This window comes from Panulirus ornatus, chromosome 23, assembly GCF_036320965.1.
Source record: "Panulirus ornatus isolate Po-2019 chromosome 23, ASM3632096v1, whole genome shotgun sequence".
Classification (NCBI taxonomy): Eukaryota; Metazoa; Arthropoda; class Malacostraca; order Decapoda; family Palinuridae; genus Panulirus; species Panulirus ornatus.
The window spans coordinates 1,056,036-1,076,197 of record NC_092246.1 but is presented as its reverse complement, the minus strand read 5'-3'; the positions used below and the strand labels follow the sequence as shown (position 1 = coordinate 1,076,197).

The window sequence follows — 20,162 nt, the reverse complement described above, 5'->3', positions numbered from 1 at the left end:
TTATTTTGTACAGTAGTCTGAAACAAGATATTATTTACAGCTGATATGATGTATGTGAAATGGTAATGTAACTTATATTGTCATTGCAGATTGTAGCATTGGGGGTTGAATATGACCGGACTGGGCTTTGGGTGTTTGTAGTACCCTCTGCTTCAGCTTTCTTTGTCATGGCATCTTCCTGGGTGAGTGGCTGTGTATGAGAAAGATTTTATTTTCTAGTGTTTTAATGTTTTGTTTGATTTCTTTATTTCTATGGGAAGCGGCTTCGCAGTTAATGAAAAAGATAAGAAAGAATTAGTTTCTTGCCTAATAATCTTGCATATAACCAAATCATTCATATGTTCAGATAAGAAAGAATTAGTTTCTTGCCTATTGATCTTGCATGTAATTGAATCAGTCATATGTTCTTTTGTGTTCATATACAGTATATAAGATGTGTCACTATCCTTTCTTAAAAACTATGATAGAATGAATGTTGAAACACAAGGTTGATGTATTATTGTACAGGAAATAGTTGAGGAAGTATAAAGGAAATAGTAAAGTGAAAAATAGTGTTCTAATGATGATACAGTTGGAAATGACTTGGAGAGAATAGATTAACCAAGATAATGAAGTGATTTGAGTCAAATTAAGTATGTACAAGGACAAAAGGTACTGGAATGTAAGAGAAAAGGGATACAAGTCACATAAAGTGGATGGGGTTGAGGTAACAAGTATAGTATGATTTGATATACATACATAAAGACCTCTTACAATGAATGAGATGCATTTTTGAAGAATGTTTGTCAAACTAAAAATCTGGTAAAAGGGGTTGTTATAACATGGTCTCAGTTGAGATACATTCCTAACAGTTTCAATTCTTACAATTGTAAGTGTTATAGGATGGCTACCTTTGGTAACAGTAATGGCTCTGATGTTATTTTGGCGTTTTGTAGATGAAACAAAGACATTATTGATATACTTTCGATATGAAACTGAATTTGATCCTGGGTATTGGGAGGGTCATTGATTATTGATGGCTGCGAAGTGATCCAGCATTTCAGGAGTTGTCAAAATGCACAACTCTGACCCAGTTAGTTGTCTTTTCTTTCCGCATCACCCACACATGGACTACTGGCACTTTCTCCACAATCATATACAATCTCTCCTTATCTCACACAACACTTGACAACAATTAACTCACTCAGCTCATTCTTCATAACTTTAGATTTTTCTTTGGTGAGTACAATGTGTTAGCCCTCCCTTTTGGCATAGATGGAAGTAGTAAGTAGAAACATTTGGGCAGGAGCATTAGGTAGAAGGAATCAGTAGCAATATTAGGTAGGAGCCTCTAGAAATCTGCATTCTAGTTGCCCTCTGCCAGTGCTCTGTTAAGGGTGAGGCACTAAAGGCTAAGAAGCAACACTGGAGTTACTGGTTCTAGAGACTATTACCATGGCCACCCGTTTGAGTGTGTTCCAGTTGGGACAGGTGTCAGGGATACAGATAGATGGATTTAAACAACATTCACAAGTTTGTTGGAGTTACCAGTTTTGCTTTCATAGCTGCCACACTCTGACAGTGCACCTACACTTCCTGTTGTGCTCTCCATCATCTTATGTGGCTTATTCCTTGTTTGGGAAAAAATTTTGCAAGTTAGGATGTGGTGGACTGGCTGGTTCTTTTTATCCTTTTATCAAGTGTCATTTTTCTGATAAATTAAGTTAATCGAAGTTACTGACCCACTTGTGCCTGATGCATGTAGACTTTTGTATATACTGTATTTATTAAATGAATATATTTCATGTTACTCAAAAATTTGTTTTATAAAGCCGAGTTATGAGTCTCTCTCTCTCTCTCTCTCTCTCTCTCTCTCTCTCTCTCTCTCTCTCTCTCTCTCTCTCTCTCCTCTCTCTCTCTCTCTCTCTCTCTCTCTCTCTCTCTCTCTCTCTCTCTCTCTCTCTCTCTCTCGATAATGCTTGATTGGACTTGATTGAGACTCTCCTCAGAGGCTGTGGTTGCCTCAGTGTAAACATAATCACACTGACATATTTTCTGTCCTCTGACCATTAAAGTTTCTCAAGGATCAAAGATGCATTACACTAAGTAGTGTAAACACCAGGACACTGACAGATGCTAGGATTGTGCCACCAAGACTAATATCCACTAGCCAACATCTGTCACTTCAGTCATCACCAACCAGTGCTCGTACAGATGCAAGAACTGTCCTATACTTACTTCTGTGAATGTTATAAACAATCCATGAACAAATGCACAGCTGGTCAAGCAGATAGCATAGTTTTCCATAGTTATGTGTATGTCAACTACACATATAACTTAAAGTTCACCATTAAATACATAATATATGTTAACACATTATTACTGCAGTTCAACAAGTATGCAACTTGACATCAATTAATGTTCACTATTGAACACATAATGTATCTTAGTACACTACTGCAATTCAGCCGAAATGTAACTTTATATAATGTAACGTTCAAATAATCATCACCAAATATGTAAGGTATAAACCATGGTTGTTTAATTTGTTTATAGATGGGGTTGTTAGGGAGGTGAATGCAAGAGTTTTGGAAAGAGGGGCAAGTATGCAGTTTGAGCTTGGGAAGTGAGTCAGTTGTTATTCGCTGATGATACAACGCTGGTAGCTGATTCGGGTGAGAAACTGCAGAAGCTGGTGACTGAGTTTGGTAAAGTGTGCGAAAGAAAAAAGCTGAGAGTAAATGTGAATAAGAGCAAGGTTATTATGTACAGTAGGGTTGAGGGACAAGTCAGTTGGGAGGTACGTTTGAATGAAGAAAAACTGGAGGAAATGAATTGTTTTAGATATCTGGGAGTGGATTTGGCAGCGGATGGAACCATGGAAGTGAAAGTGAATCATAGGGTTGGGAGGGGGCGAAAGTTTTGGGAGCATTGAAGAATGTGTGGAAGTCGAGAACGTTATCTTGGAGAGCAAAAATAGATATGTTTGAAGGAATAGTGGTTCCAACAATGATATATGGTTGCGAGGCATGGGCTATAGATAGACTTGTGCAGAAGAGGGTGGATGTGCTGGATATGAGATGTTTGAGGACAATATGTGGTGTGAGGTGGTTTGATCAAGTAAGTAATGAAAAGGTAAGAGAGATGTGTGGTAATAAAAAGAGTGTGGTTGAGAGAGCAGAAGAGGGTGTTTTGAAATGGTTTGGGCACATGGAGAGAATGAGTGAGGAATGATTGACCGAGAGGATATATGTGTCGGAGGTGGAGGGAACGAGGAGAAGTGAGAGACCAAATTGGAGGTGGAAAGATGGAGGGAAAAAGATTTTGAGTGATCGGGGCCTGAACATGCAGGAGGGTGAAAGGAGGGCAAGGAATAGAGTGAATTGGATCGATGTGGTATACCGGGGTCGACGTGCTGTCAATGGATTGAATCAGGGCATGTGAAGCGTCTGGGGTAAACCATGGAAAGTTCTGTGGGGCCTGGATGTGGAAGGGGAGCTGTTGTTTCGGGCATTATTGCATGACAGCTAGAGACTGAGTGTGAACGAATGGGGCCTTTGTTGTCTTTTCCTAGCGCTACCTTGCACACATGAGGGGGGAGGGGGATGTTATTCCATGTGTGGCGAGTTGGGGATGGGAATGAATAAAGGCAGACAGTGTGAATTGTTTGCATGTGTATATATGTATGTGTCTGTGTGTGTGTATATATATGTGTACCTTGAGATGTATGGGTATGTATATTTGCGTGTGTGGACGTGTATGTATATACATGTGTATGGGGTGGGTTGGGCCATTTATTTCGTCTGTTTCCTTGCGCTACCTCGCAAACGCGGGAGACAGCAAAAAAAAAGAAAAAAAAAAAAAAAATATATATATATATATATATATATATATATATATATATATATATATTTTATATATATATATATATATATATATATATATATATATATATATATATATATATATATTATATATATATATATATATATATATATATATATATATATATATATATATATATATATATATATATATATTTTTTTTTACACTAATCGCCATTTCCCGCATTAGCGAGGTAGCGTTAAGAACAGAGGATGAGGACTGGGCCTTTGAGGGAATATCCTCACCTGGCCCCTTTCTCTGTTTCTTCTTTTGGAAAAAAAAAAAATGAGGGGAGGATTTCCAGCCTCCCGCTCCCTTCCCTTTTAGTCGCCTTCTACGACGCGCAGGGAATACGTGGGAAGTATTCTTTCTCCCCTATACCCAGGGATATATATATATATATATATATATATATATATATATATATATATATATATATATATTTTTTTTTTCTTTTTTTTTTTGCTTTGTCACTGTCTCCCGCGTTTGCGAGGTAGCGCAAGGAAACAGACGAAAGAAATGGCCCAACCGACCCCCATACACATGTATATACATACGTTCACACACGCAAATATACATACCTACACAGCTTTCCATGGTTTACCCCAGACGCTTCACATGCCTTGATTCAATCCACTGGCAGCACGTCAACCCCGGTATACCACATCGCTCCAATTCACTCTATTCCTTGCCCTCCTTTCACCCTCCTGCATGTTCAGGCCCCGATCACACAAAATCTTTTTCACTCCATCTTTCCACCTCCAATTTGGTCTCCCTCTTCTCCTCGTTCCCTCCACCTCCGACACATATATCCTCTTGGTCAATCTTTCCTCACTCATTCTCTCCATGTGCCGAAACCATTTCAAAACACCCTCTTCTGCTCTCTCAACCATGCTCTTTTTATTTCCACACATCTCTCTTACCCTTACGTTTACTTACTCGATCAAACCACCTCACACCACACCTTGTCCTCAAACATCTCATTTCCAGCACATCCATCCTCCTGCGCACAACTCTATCCATAGCCCACGCCTCACAACCATACAACATTGTTGGAACCACTATTCCTTCAAACATACCCATTTTTGCTTTCCGAGATAATGTTCTCGACTTCCACACATTCTTCAAGGCTCCCAGAATTTTCGCCCCCTCCCCCACCCTATGATCCACTTCCGCTTCCATGGTTCCATCCGCTGTCAGATCCACTCCCAGATATCTAAAACACTTCACTTCCTCCAGTTTTTCTCCATTCAAACTCACCTCCCAATTGACTTGACTCTCAACCCTACTGTACCTAATAACCTTGCTCTTATTCACATTTACTCTTAACTTTCTTCTTTCACACACTTTACCAAACTCAGTCACCAGCTTCTGCAGTTTCTCACATGAATCAGCCACCAGCGCTGTATCATCAGCGAACAACAACTGACTCACTTCCCAAGCTCTCTCATCCCCAACAGACTTCATACTTGCCCCTCTTTCCAAAACTCTTGCATTTACCTCCCTAACAACCCCATCCATAAACAAATTAAACAACCATGGAGACATCACACACCCCTGCCGCAAACCTACATTTACTGAGAACCAATCACTTTCCTCTCTTCCTACATGTACACATGCCTTACATCCTCGATAAAAACTTTTCACTGCTTCTAACAACTTTCCTCCTACACCATATATTCTTAATACCTTCCACAGAGCATCTCTATCAACTCTATCATATGCCTTCTCCAGATCCATAAATGCTACATACAAATCCATTTGCTTTTCTAAGTATTTCTCACATACATTCTTCAAAGCAGACACCTGATCCACACATCCTCTACCACTTCTGAAACCACACTGCTCTTCCCCAATCTGATGCTCTGTACATGCCTTCACCCTCTCAATCAATATCCTCCCATATAATTTACCAGGAATACTCAACAAACTTATACCTCTGTAATTTGAGCACTCACTCTTATCCCCTTTGCCTTTGTACAATGGCACTATGCACGCATTCCGCCAATCCTCAGGCACCTCACCATGAGTCATACATACATTAAATAACCTTACCAACCAGTCAACAATACAGTCACCCCCTTTTTTAATAAATTCCACTGCAATAACGTCCAAACCTGCTGCTTTGCCGGCTTTCATCTTCCGCAAAGCTTTTACTACCTCTTCTCTATTTACCAAATCATTTTCCCTAACCCTCTCACTTTGCACACCACCTCGACCAAAACACCCTATATCTGCCACTCTATCATCAAACACATTCAACAAACCTTCAAAATACTCACTCCATCTCCTTCTCACATCACCACTACTTGTTATCACCTCCCCATTTGCGCCCTTCACTGAAGTTCACATTTGCTCCCTTGTCTTACGCACTTTATTTACCTCCTTCCAGAACATCTTTTTATTCTCCCTAAAATTTAATGATACTCTCTCACCCCAACTCTCATTTGCCCTTTTTTTCACCTCTTGCACCTTTCTCTTGACCTCCTGTCTCTTTCTTTTATACATCTCCCACTCAATTGCATATACCACATCGCTCCAATTCACTCTATTCCGTGCCCTTCTTTCACCCTCCTGCATGTTCAGGCCCCGATCACACAAAATCTTTTTCACTCCATCTTTCCACCTCCAATTTGGTCTCCCTCTTCTCCTCGTTCCCTCCACCTCCGACACATATATCCTCTTGGTCAATCTTTCCTCACTCATTCTCTCCATGTGCCCAAACCACTTCAAAACACCCTCTTCTGCTCTCTCAACCACGCTCTTTTTATTTCCACACATCTCTCTTACCCTTACGTTACTCACTCGATCAAACCACCTCACACCACACATTGTCCTCAAACATCTCATTTCCAGCACATCCATCCTCCTGCGCACAACTCTATCCATAGCCCACGCCTCGCAACCATACAACATTGTTGGAACCACTATTCCTTCAAACATACCCATTTTTGCTTTCCGAGATAATGTTCTCGACTTCCACACATTCTTCAAGGCTCCCAGAATTTTCGCCCCCTCCCCCACCCTATGATCCACTTCCGCTTCCATGGTTCCATCCGCTGCCAGATCCACTCCCAGATATCTAAAACACTTCACTTCCTCCAGTTTTTCTCCATTCAAACTCACCTCCCAATTGACTTGACCCTCAACCCTACTGTACCTAATAACCTTGCTCTTATTCACATTTACTCTTAACTTTCTTCTTCCACACACTTTACCAAACTCAGTCACCAGCTTCTGCAGTTTCTCACATGAATCAGCCACCAGCGCTGTGTCATCAGCGAACAACAACTGACTCACTTCCCAAGCTCTCTCATCCCCAACAGACTTCATACTTGCCCCTCTTTCCAAAACTCTTGCATTTACCTCCCTAACAACCCCATCCATAAACAAATTAAACAACCATGGAGACATCACACACCCCTGCCGCAAACCTACATTCACTGAGAACCAATCACTTTCCTCTCTTCCTACAGGTACACATACCTTACATCCTCGATAAAAACTTTTCACTGCTTCTAACAACTTTCCTCCCACACCATATATTCTTAATACCTTCCACAGAGCATCTCTATCAACTCTATCATATGCCTTCTCCAGATCCATAAATGCTACATACAAATCCATTTGCTTTTCTAAGTATTTCTCACATACATTCTTCAAAGCAAACACCTGATCCACACATCCTCTACCACTTCTGAAACCACACTGCTCTTCCCCAATCTGACGCTCTGTACATGCCTTCACCCTCTCAATCAATACCCTCCCATATAATTTACCAGGAATACTCAACAAACTTATACCTCTGTAATTTGAGCACTCACTCTTATCCCCTTTGCCTTTGTACAATGGCACTATGCACGCATTCCGCCAATCCTCAGGCACCTCACCATGAGTCATACATACATTAAATAACCTTACCAACCAGTCAACAATACAGTCACCCCCTTTTTTAATAAATTCCACTGCAATACCATCCAAACCTGCTGCCTTGCCGGCTTTCATCTTCCGCAAAGCTTTTACTACCTCTTCTCTGTTTACCAAATCATTTTCCCTAACCCTCTCACTTTGCACACCACCTCGACCAAAACACCCTATATCTGCCACTCTATCATCAAACACATTCAACAAACCTTCAAAATACTCACTCCATCTCCTTCTCACATCACCACTACTTGTTATCACCTCCCCATTTGCGCCCTTCACTGAAGTTCCCATTTGCTCCCTTGTCTTACGCACTTTATTTACCTCCTTCCAGAACATCTTTTTATTCTCCCTAAAATTTAATGATACTCTCTCACCCCAACTCTCATTTGCCCTTTTTTCACCTCTTGCACCTTTCTCTTGACCTCCTCTCTCTTTCTTTTATACATCTCCCACTCAGTTGCATTTTTTCCCTGCAAAAATCGTCCAAATGCCTCTCTCTTCTCTTTCACTAATACTCTTACTTCTTTATCCCACCACTCACTACCCTTTCTAATCAACCCACCTCCCACTCTTCTCATGCCACAAGCATCTTTTGCGCAATCCATCACTGATTCCCTAAATACATCCCATTCCTCCCCCACTCCCCTTACTTCCATTGTTCTCACCTTTTTCCATTCTGTACTCAGTCTCTCCTGGTACTTCCTCACACAGGTCTCCTTCTCAAGCTCACTTACTCTCACCACCCTCTTCACCCCAACATTCACTCTTCTTTTCTGAAAACCCATAGAAATCTTCACCTTAGCCTCCACAAGATAATGATCAGACATCCCTCCAGTTGCACCTCTCAGCACATTAACATCCAAAAGTCTCTCTTTCGCACGCCTGTCAATTAACACGTAATCCAATAACGCTCTCTGGCCATCTCTCCTACTTACATATATATATAGGGGAACCACTATTCCTTCAAACATACCCATTTTTGCTTTCCGAGATAATGTTCTCGACTTCCACACATTCTTCAAGGCTCCCTGGATTTTTGCCCCCTCCCCCACCCTATGGTTCACTTCCGCTTCCATGGTTCCATCCGCTGCCAGATCCACTCCCAGATATCTAAAACACTTTGCTTCCTCCAGTTTTTCTCCATTCAAACTTACCTCCCAATTGACTTGACCGTCAACCCTACTGTACCTAATAACCTTGCTCTTATTCACATTTACTCTTAACTCTCTTCTTTCACACACTTTACCAAACTCAGTCACCAGCTTCTGCAGTTTCTCACATGAATCAGCCACCAGCGCTGTATCATCAGCGAACAACAACTGACTCACTTCCCAAGCTCTCTCATCCACAACAGACTTCATACTTGCCCCTCTTTCAAAAACTCTTGCATTCACCTCCCTAACAACCCCATCCATAAACAAATTAAACAACCATGGAGACATCACACACCCCTGCCGCAAACCTACATTCACTGAGAACCAATCACTTTCCTCTCTTCCTACACGTACACATGCCTTACATCCTCGATAAAAACTTTTCACTGCTTCTAACAACTTGCCTCCCACACCATATATTCTTAATACCTTCCACAGAGCATCTCTATCAACTCTATCATATGCCTTCTCCAGATCCATAAATGCTACATACAAATCCATTTGCTTTTCTAAGTATTTCTCACATACATTCTTCAAAGCAAACACCTGATCCACACATCCTCTACCACTTCTGAAACCACACTGCTCTTCCCCAATCTGATGCTCTGTACATGCCTTCACCCTCTCAATCAGTACCCTCCCATATAATTTACCAGGAATACTCAACAAACTTATACCTCTGTAATTTGTTGTATGGTTGTATGGTTGCAAGGCGTGGGCTATGGATAGAGTTGTGCGCAGGAGGGTGGATGTGCTGGAAATGAGATGTTTGAGGACAATGTGTGGTGTGAGGTGGTTTGATCGAGTAAGTAATGTAAGGGTAAGAGAGATGTGTGGAAATAAAAAGAGCGTGGTTGAGAGAGCAGAAGAGGGTGTTTTGAAATGGTTTGGGCACATGGAGAGAATGAGTGAGGAAAGATTGACCAAGAGGATATATGTGTCGGAGGTGGAGGGAACGAGGAGAAATGGGAGACCAAATTGGAGGTGGAAAGATGGAGTGAAAAAGATTTTGAGTGATCGGGGCCTGAACATGCAGGAGGGTGAAAGGCGGGCAAGGAATAGAGTGAATTGGATCGATGTGGTATACCGGGGTTGACGTGCTGTCAGTGGATTGAATCAGGGCATGTGAAGCGTCTGGGGTAAACCATGGAAAGGGAGTTGTGGTTTCGGGCATTATTGCGTGACAGCTGGAGACTGAGTGTGAACGAATGGGGCCTTTGTTGTCTTTTCCTAGTGCTACCTCGCACACATGAGGGGGGAGGGGGATGGTATTCCATGTGTGGCGAGGTGGCGATGGGAATGAATAGGGGCAGGCAGTGTGAATTGTGTGCATGGGTATATATGTATGTGTCTGTGTGTGTATATATATGTGTACATTGAGATGTATAGGTATGTATATTTGCGTGTGTGGGCATGTGTGTGTGTACATTGTGTATGGGGGTGGGTTGTGCCATTTCTTTCATCTGTTTCCTTTCGCTACCTCGCAAATGCGGGAGACAGCGACAAAGCAAAATAAAAAAATAAAAATAAATATATAGTGGAGAAAGAATACTTCCCACGTATTTTCTGCATGTCGTAGAAGGCGACTAAAAGGGGAGGGAGTGGGGGGCTGGAAATCCTCCCTCTTTTTTTTTCTTTTTTTTTTTTTTCAAAAGAAGGAACAGAGAAGGGGGACAGGTGAGGATATTCTCTCAAAGGCCCAGTCCTCTGTTTTTAATGCTTCCTCGCTAACGTGGGAAATGGCGAATAGTATGAAAGAAAACCATAAAATTTGTTCTATAAAGCTTCATGTACTATGAAGATGGACTGCGCTCATGTGCTTATCCAGAGTATATAAGTACCCTGCCCTACCTTTAATCTTTAGCTTTTATGTGATTAATTAACTAATGATTATTATGACCTTCCAGTTGTCTAATTCCTTAACTGCATGTTTTCAGCCAAATGGCCACCTGAATTCAATGAACCATTCTTTATTTATTTTGTAAAGATAGAAGGGACTCCTGGGGCAGGAAGTAATTAATTATGAATATACATTTGCTCTTTCTTGCTTGAATGCAGTAACATCAGGAACATACAAACAGGCCTTTGAGAAAAATATTGTTGTTTGGCTCCTTCTTTTGTTCCTTCTTTTGAAAAGTGATACAGGAGGGGATGATATCCAGTCTCCCTGCTCCCACCCCTTTGAGTCACCTCCTACATTATGCAAGAGATATTTGACTGATATTCTGTCTTCCTTATCTCTGGGATGAGGCAGAAAGATAGATTTTAGACATATATCTCTAAATAAGTGCTACCTTACTACATCATTATCTTCCTTGCATCCATTTAGTTATATTTATCTAATCATTTAATGTGTATTCATGCAGTTCATATGTCATTATTTCTATTTTGTGTGAAGTAATTTTCTCTTTTTTGTCACATGCAGGTTTGGCATTGTAAACATCAACGAGGATGTTACCCCACCAAACAGTATTGGCTAACATGTCTGCTCCCTGGAGTCCTATTAGCGGCCTCAGGTCTCATCTGCTTTGCCTTCTTGGAGACCCATGATAACTACTATTATATTCACTCAGTGTGGCATGCCACCATGGCCCTTGCTATCCTCTGTCTCCTGCCTCCACGCAGAGAGAAAGATGGTAGGAACTTGACTTATCAAGCTAACTGTAATTTCTGCAATTATACTAGAGAATAACTTTCAACTCTTTGGGTTTGTGTATGGGTAATTGCTAATACTTCAGCGATGATAAACTGCCTAGAAATTTAAGGTAAAACAAAACCTGATACCAAAGACATGTACAGTGTACCATGGTAATGCTGTGCTTCAGGTGTCCTAGTGGTCTAGTTTTCAGTTATGTTTTCATAAAGAATTATTTTAAACATATCTTACTTTGTTTCTTGATATTTATGCATTCCTTCATCTACATAGCAGGATGGATCATGGAGAACTTGTGTTACGTATGCTCTTTTCACTTTTCTGTAGCTTTTGCTAACTGAGATACCCCTTTTAAAATCAGATTCCCTACTGTACCTTCCACCTTGAATTAAGTCTCTCTCTATATCCTTTACCATTACTCACAGTTACATACATTTTGTCATACCACATCCATTATCTCCACATACCTATACTATCTCAGCATTCCATCCAATACTTTATCAACTGGTCCCATCATTATACTCTATCTTTCCATTTGTCCTTGTCTTTTTTGAGAATTTCTCTTCCATTTTATTGTGATAACAAGGTAGCGTAAGGAACAGATGACTGACCCTTTGAGGGAAAAATCCTCACTTAGCCCTCTTCTCAGTTCCTCCTTTTGGAAAAGGAAAACATGAGGGGAGGATTTCTAGCTCTTCTTCCCATACCTTTTAGTCACTTTCTACAACACACAGGGAATATGTGGGAAGTGTTCTTTCTCCCCAGTCTCCAGGAAAAGTGTGAGAAAGGAGGAAGTTGACAAATGTGAATAAGAGCAGGGTTGAAGGACAAGTTAGTTGGAATGTGAGTTTGAATGGAGAAAAATTGGAGGAAGTGAAGAGTTTTAGATATCTGGGAGTGGAACTATGCAAGTGAAAGTGAGTCATAGGGTGGGGGAGGGGGCGAAGGTTCTCGGAGCTATGAAGAATGTATGGAAAGCAAGAAGGTTATCAAATAGAATGAAAATGGGTATGTTTGAAGGAATAGTAGTTTGAGGACAACATGTGGTGTGAGGTGGTTTGATTAAGTAATGAAAGGATGAGAGAGATTTGTGGTAATAAAAAGAGTGTGGTTGAGAGAGCAAAAGAGGGTGTGTTGAAATGGTTTGGACACATGGAAAGAATGAGTGAGGAAAGATTGACAAAGAGGATATATGTGTCATAGGTGGAGGGAAGAAGAAGTGGGAGACCAAATTGGAGGTGGAAGGATGGAGTGAAAAAGATTTTGAGCAATTGAGGCCTGAACATACAGGAGGGTGAAAGGCGTGCAAGGAATAGAGTGAATTGGAACGATGTGGTATACCGGGGTCGATGTGCTGTCAATGGATTGAAGCAGGGCATGTGAAGTGTCTGAGGTAAACCATGAAAAGGTCTAGGGGGCCTGGATGTGGAAAGGGAGAAGTGGTTTTGGTGCATTATACATTACAGCAAGAGACTGAGTGTTAACGAATGTGGCCTTTTTTGTCTGTTCCTGGCGCTACCTTACTGGAGTGGGGGATGCTGTTTCATGTGTGGTGGGATGGCAACAGGAATGTATGAAGGCAGCAAGTATGAATATGTACATGTGTATATATGTATATGTCTGTGTATGTATATGTATGTATACATTGAAATGTATATGTTTGTTTATGTGCGTATATGGGCATTTATGTATACACATGTGTATGTAGGTGGATTAGGCCATTCCTTGTCTGTGTCCTTCCACTACCTTGCTAACGCAGGAGATAGCAATTAAGTATAGTAAATGAATAAAGTAAACGAATATAGATATATTATTTTTTTACACACAATTGCCATTTCCTGCATCAGCGAGATAGCGCCAGGAAACACATGAAGAATATCCCATCCACTCTTATACACATGTATATACATAAAGTCCCATATACACACACACATATATATATATATATATATATATATATATATATATATATATATATATATATATATATATATATATATATATATATATACACACGCAGACATATACACACACATATTCATACCTGCTTGGCTTCATCCATTCCTGTTGCTACCCTGCCATATTTAACTCCTCTGCTTCCACAAGCACCACCACTGTGCTTCTGCTTGCAGTCATATTCAGTTTTCCTTTATATGATGGTTATGGAGCACCAACTATATCTTGTTAAACATACTGTTGTTTGGAATTCAGGCTGCTTCCAAGTACCACTGAAATTCACGCTTTCAAGAGTAATGTTTAATTTTTCCACATAATTCCTGCTTTTTATAGTTTTCCATACTGACCTGTGACTGCATAGTTTGTTTTTTGTCATTTGTTCATTCATAGTCAACTGTTAGTCTTCCGGGTCTAAATTGGCCCTGTTCATCTAGAATACTTTTAATATTTCTTTTATCAACTTCTCTGGTTGAATAACTTTTGCCTCCTTTAAATACTGTAGACTAAGTGATGAGGGACCATCTTAGTGCATTTGAAAGTTCAAAAGGGCTTATATATCTGCATAGTTACTGGATTGACAGCCTCTAGATATTAGGATATCGGAGCATTTTGTGATATTCCAGAAATGAATGTTGCATTTCATCTTATTAATAGAATAGGGCAGACAAATCTGGGGGTATGGCACAATCAGCAGCTACTGGCCACATTTTACCAGGATGGCTAAAATCAGCTGAGAGCTGCCATTAGGTAATCCTGTTGTCTTTGCCAATGAATCTATGTCAATTGATGTTCATAATCTTCATATAAGAAGTAACTGTCTTGTCCAGAGTTTTCATGAATGAAGTGCTGTTACATTGAAAACAATAATAATGACTCCAGTCTTAATTAATGTTAACTTCACTGATATGTTACCCACAGAATCTTATAAATCCACTGACTCCTAATTGCAGCTCAACTTCTTGGATATCATTGTGTCATATGTCAACACTTTATGAATTTTCCATTCCTTAATATCTTTGTTTAATCTGTCATTAGATATAATCTTCAATTTATACATTCCCCAATGCATAGCCTATGTTAGGCTCCATTTTCAGTGCACAGTGGTCATCTAGATATTCAGACACAGTGTACAGAAATTTTACATCTTTTATTGAAAATTTGGTATCTTTTTGATTACCAGAAAAATTGGTACCAACCTGAAGCTTATTTTCAAGATAAGAAGGTTGATCAAGACTATAGTTTTCAGTCTCACCAGTGCACACACAAATCTAAATAGTTACTTCTTATGAAGTTACATTGAACTGATCCAATGTAAAAGTAAATATTTAGTAGAAATGAAAAATGGAAAATAAGGAAATGTTCAGACCATTGTATGAAGGAAGAATCTCTTAACTTGAGCTTTATCAATACCATTTATGGAAGAAAAAGGTAAAACTTTAGTAAATAGTAACAGGAAACTTACCATAACTATTGGGTATGATGAATTATTGACCTATGACAATGCTACTGACTGAGGGTAGTTTAATAATTACTTAATGTTGTTTATCTTTTTTTTAATTTTTTTATTTGTCTGATAAGGTGGTTCAGTGTTTCAATTGTTAGTTTAGTTGGCTTCTCTGATTACTATTTGTCAGTAAGCCTCATTTTTTTTGAGCTTCACAGTCCTAGCTCACACAAGAAAAATCTCTTCCCTTTAGAATTCATCTTATGTCACTAATAGATAAAGCCATATGAAAACCTAAGGGAGTGCAGTTGCAGTTACAAACAGTAACTGCTCAGGCTTACAACGCTAGACAAAGAATTGAGGTGGCCCTCACACTGAAGTCCAAATACATTTATATGTACTAGCTTGCTGGCACTGCCTAGACATATTAATTGTTCCTTAACATCAACTTACAGTGCCTCACTTTCATTTCTGGTCATCAGAAATGTCAAACGAGTATTATTGTCTAAGTTGTGGTTTCCTGTGTCATAGATCATAGGTCTTTTTTTTCTTTTTTCGGGGACTAGAGCTGCTGAAGATGACACCAGATTCAGTTACCACAGTATAACAATGACTTTAGAATTTGTTTTGGTAGTCAGCCTTACTACAGCACTGATTTTTATTTTCTATGCTTTTGCTTTTCTCTCTTTCTTTTAGAATGGCTCTAAATTGTTTTTCTTTAAGCGTGCAAATATGAGAACAAAAGTTGAAAATGGCTACAGAGGAATTGTCCACAATATTCTGAAGAGAAGTATATAGACAATAAACCAGGATTTGAAGAATCCCTTTTTTGGCATATACTGGTTTTTCCAAGGATGGAAAAGCTATTAATCTACCTGGTAAGAAAGGAATCTTGACAATTGGAGAGATTCTTTTTTAGGCTAAGCACAGCACAACAGATTTTTCCCAGTTTATTTTCAGCCAACTTAACTAGACTGAATATCACAAAAATAGTATTGCTCACTTTGCTTAAAGATTCTTGTGGTTATGGTATATATAAAAGAAGAAAATGGTTATGTCGCTTTTAGATTTTTTTCATAAAAGTTTTCATCTTTTTGTGGGAAAATCTTTTGATTGTTCCAGATCAGTGGTTCACTTGGCTTTAGATACATTGGTGCTCCCAAAATGGCTTGCTTCACCTCCAGTAGATAGGGCACTAGTTTGTTGTAGTACAAGGATTTAGTTCAACATGTTTTGGATTTGTGACATCTTAATGTCTGTCCAAGAAAACTGGGATTAAAACAGTACAGCCCATGTGACTTAGAGATCTAAATGTAGGTAATTTCTCTAAAAATTTATTTGTAACAGAACTGATTGCTGCCCTGCTAGACTGGAGAGGCAAGATGATGTCGGTTTCGTTTTCTTGCTCGGGAGACAGGTGACCCTATGGTTGTCTCTTTTAACATCCCAGAGAGAAAGGGGGTCCTTTATAAATAAGCAACAAAAGAGAAAAAAGTTACCTATGGTGAACCAAGACTTGGTCAAGGAGTGCTTTGGAGCATGTTAGAGATATGGCTGCAAAGCATTGCAGCCTTGTTGTTCCCCAGTAAAAACCATGGTTTCTGGAGTAAGGTCTTGAGATCTTTGAAATTGATTAGGTAACTGATTATTTGAATTTTGAGGTGAGTTATGATTTTTCATTCTGTAGAGGATTCTTTTTTTGATTTCTTTATTCTTGGCTGGAAGACTTGAGTCTGACTGATTCCAAAAAGATAACTGGCACTCATCGAAGGAAAGTTAAATCTCCATTTAGCTTCTTGTAAAAAAATGGTTCATAGACCCTATTACACAGAAAGAAGCACCTGCTTAGTGACATGTTTGATCAAGATGTGTGTTTATAGGTAGCCAGATTTGACCATTCCTGACTTTTGATGTTAAACAAGCATTCAAAGAAAAGAGACAGATAGTCGTTATTTAAGAAAACTAGATTCTTCGTATCAGCTTAAAGTATAACTGTTGGAGGTCCTGGGTCTCTTACTGTCTCAGCTTCAGTGGAATAATGGCTCTGCTGCAGCATGTCAATCTGAAAACTTTGTTCCCTTCACTTGTAGTGTAAGGAAGAAGAGTTTGTGAAATTGATGGCATGTTGAAGCATAATAATCATCTGAAATTTGAGGTCCATCTTTTATGCATGAGATTACTCAAAATCTAAAGTTTATTGCTGAAAATGAGATATTGAATCAAGAATAAATCTGTTGTAAAACAGTCCTGAAATATCTCTTTCAAGGGGCATCAGTAATTGCATTCAAGACTCAAAGATTTTCTTTGTCTTGTAGATAACCTCTTCAAAGAGCATTTTATTTTTCTTACAGATTCTTACAGGCTCCGCAGATTTCGTGTCATTGATGTATGTTTTCAAGTGGATCTGGAATTTTTTCTCTTTTCACAACTAGAGATGTGTGCCCATATTGTAAGGGCATCACCTTTTACCTTAGCTTTCTTAAAACTTCAACTTCTCCACCCATACATTTATTGTGCCTGATATGTATAAGAACTGAGATTTCCTTCCATAATTCTAAGGCTGAGTTCTGGTTAAGGGGTATGGGACAGGGTACATATCGATGCTGAATACCATCATAGCACTTTTCATGCTCATTTGGCCTCCAGGCACAAGAGAAGGTTATTACACTCGCCCTACAGGACACTCTCCAACTAGACACTTGCCCTACAGGACACTAGCTCCATAGGACACTCGCTCTACAGGACAGTCACCCATAAAGATGTTACTGCTGTAGCCAAAATTTCCCTATATATGCTTGTGGCACTACCTCATTGACGCAGGAAACGGTAATCAGGTATGATAGATAAATAAATATGGATGAGAGGGCTTGGGAAGTGAGGCAGTTGTTCTTCGCTGATGATAGAGCGCTGGTGGCTGATTCGGGTGAGAAACTGCAGAAGTTGGTGACTGAGTTTGGTAAAGTGTTTGAAACAAGAAAGCTGAGAGTAAATGTGAATAAGAGCAAGGTTATTAGGTCAGTAGGGTTGAGGAACAAGTCAATTGAGGGGTAAGTTTGAATGGAGAGAAAACTGGAGAAAGTAATGTGTTTTAGATATCTGGGAGTGGATTTAGCAGCGGATGGAACCATGGAAGCATGTGAGGCAAGTGTTTTGGGAGCAGCTGAGTGAGTGTGTTAGCAGCTTTGATGCATGAGACTGGATTATAGTGATGGGTGATTTGAATGCAAAAGTGAGTAATGTGGCAGTTGAGGGTATAATTGGTGTACATGGGGTATTCAGTGATAGTAATGGAAATGGTGAAGAGCTTGTAGATTTGTGTGCTGAAAAAGGACTGGTGATTGGGAATACCTGGTTTAAAAAGAGAGATATACATAAGCATACATATGTAAGTAGGAGACATGGCTAAAGAGTGCTATTGGATTTTGTGTTAATTGATAAGCACGCAAAAGAGATTTTTGGATGTTAATGTGCTGAGAGGAGCAACTGGAGGGATGTCTGATCATTATCTTGTGGAGGCAAAGGTGAAGATATGTAAAGATTTTCAGAAAAGAAGAGAGAATGTTGGGGTGAAGAGAGTGGTGAGACTAAGTGAGCTTCGAAAGGAGACTTGTGTGAGGAAGTATCAGGAGAGATTAAGTGCAGAATGGAAAAGGGGAGAACAAATGACATAAGGGGAGTGGGGGAGGAATGGGATGTATTTAGGGAATCAGTGATGGCTTGCACAAAAGATTAGAAAGGGTAGTGAGTGGTGGGATGAAGAAGTAAGATTATAAGTGAAAGAGAAAAGAGAGGCATTTGGAGGATTTTTGCAGGGAAATAGTGCAAATGAATGGGAAATGTATAAAAGAAGGACACAAGAAGTCAAAAGAAAGGTGCAAGAGGTTAAAAAGAGGGCAAATGAGTGTTGGGGTGAAAGAGTATCATTAAATTTTAAGGAAAATAAAAAGATGTTTTGGAAGAACGTAAATCAAGTGCATAAGACAAGAGACAAATGGGAACATTGGTGAAGGGGACAAATGGGGAGGTAATAACAAGTAGTAGTGAAGTGAGAGGGAGATGGAGTGAGTATTTAGAAGGTTTGTTGAATGTGTTAGATGATAGATTGGCAGATGTAGGGTGTTTAGGTAGAGGTGGTGTGCGAAGTTAGAGGGTCAGGGAGAATGATTTCGTAAACAGAGAGGATGTAGTGAAAGCTTTGCGGAAGATGAAAGTCAGTAAGGCGGCGGGTTTGCATGGTAATACAGTGAAATTTATTAAAGAAGAGGATGACTGTGTTGTTGACTGGTTGCTGAGGATATTCAATGTATGGATGGCTCATGGTGAAGTGCCTGAGGATTGGCAGAATGCATGTATAGTGCCATTGTACAAAGGCAAAGGGGATAAAGGTGAGTGTACAAATTACAGAGGTATAATTTTGTTGAGTAGTCCTGGGAAATGATATGGGAGGGTATTGATTGAGAGGGTGAAGGCATGTACAGAGCATCAGATTGGGGAGGAGCAGTGTGGTTTCAGAAGTGGTAGAGGATGTGTGGAACAGGTGTTTGCTTTGAAGAATGTTTGTGAGAAATACTTAGAAAAGCAGCTGGATTTGTTTGTAGCATTTATGGATCTGGAGAAGGCATATGATGGAGTTGATGGAGATGCTCTGTGGAAGGTATTAAAAGTATGTGGTGTGGTAGGTAAGTTGCTCAAAGTAGTGAAAAGTTTTTATCAAGGATGTAAGGCATGCATATGAGTAGGAAGAGAGGAAAGTGATTGGTTCTCAGTGAATATCGGTTTGCGGCAGTGGTGTGTGATGTCTCCATGGTTGTTTAATTTGTTTATGAATGGGGTTATTAGGGAGGTGAATTCAAGATTTTTGGAGAGAGTGGCAAGTATGCAGTCTGTTGTGGATGAGAGGGCTTGGGAAGTGAGTCAGTTGTTGTTCGCTGATGATACAGCACTTGTGGCTGATTCAGATGAGAAACTGCAGAAGCTGATGGCTGAGTTTGGTAAAGTGTGTGAAAGAAGAAAGGTGAGAGTAAATGTGAATAAGGGCAAGGTTTTTAGGTATAGTAGGGTTGAGGGACAAGTCAACTGGGAGGTAAGTTTGAATGGAGAAAAACTGGAGGAAGTGAAGTGTGTTAGATATCTGGGAGTGCATTTGGTAGCGGATGGAACCATG

General features: G+C 39.8%; 1 protein-coding gene across 2 annotated transcripts in view; it reads left to right on the top strand.

Annotated features, from left to right (window-relative positions):
- The window catches only part of LOC139756703 (post-GPI attachment to proteins factor 6-like), a 99,343-nt gene that overhangs the window by 46,598 nt on the left and 32,583 nt on the right, over positions 1–20,162 (top strand). For both annotated transcript variants that reach the window (XM_071676383.1, XM_071676384.1), the window contains exons 13-14: positions 90–182; positions 11,371–11,581. In XM_071676383.1, coding sequence (XP_071532484.1) covers positions 90–182; positions 11,371–11,581 — 304 coding nt within the window. The remainder of the gene's footprint in view (positions 1–89; positions 183–11,370; positions 11,582–20,162) is intronic.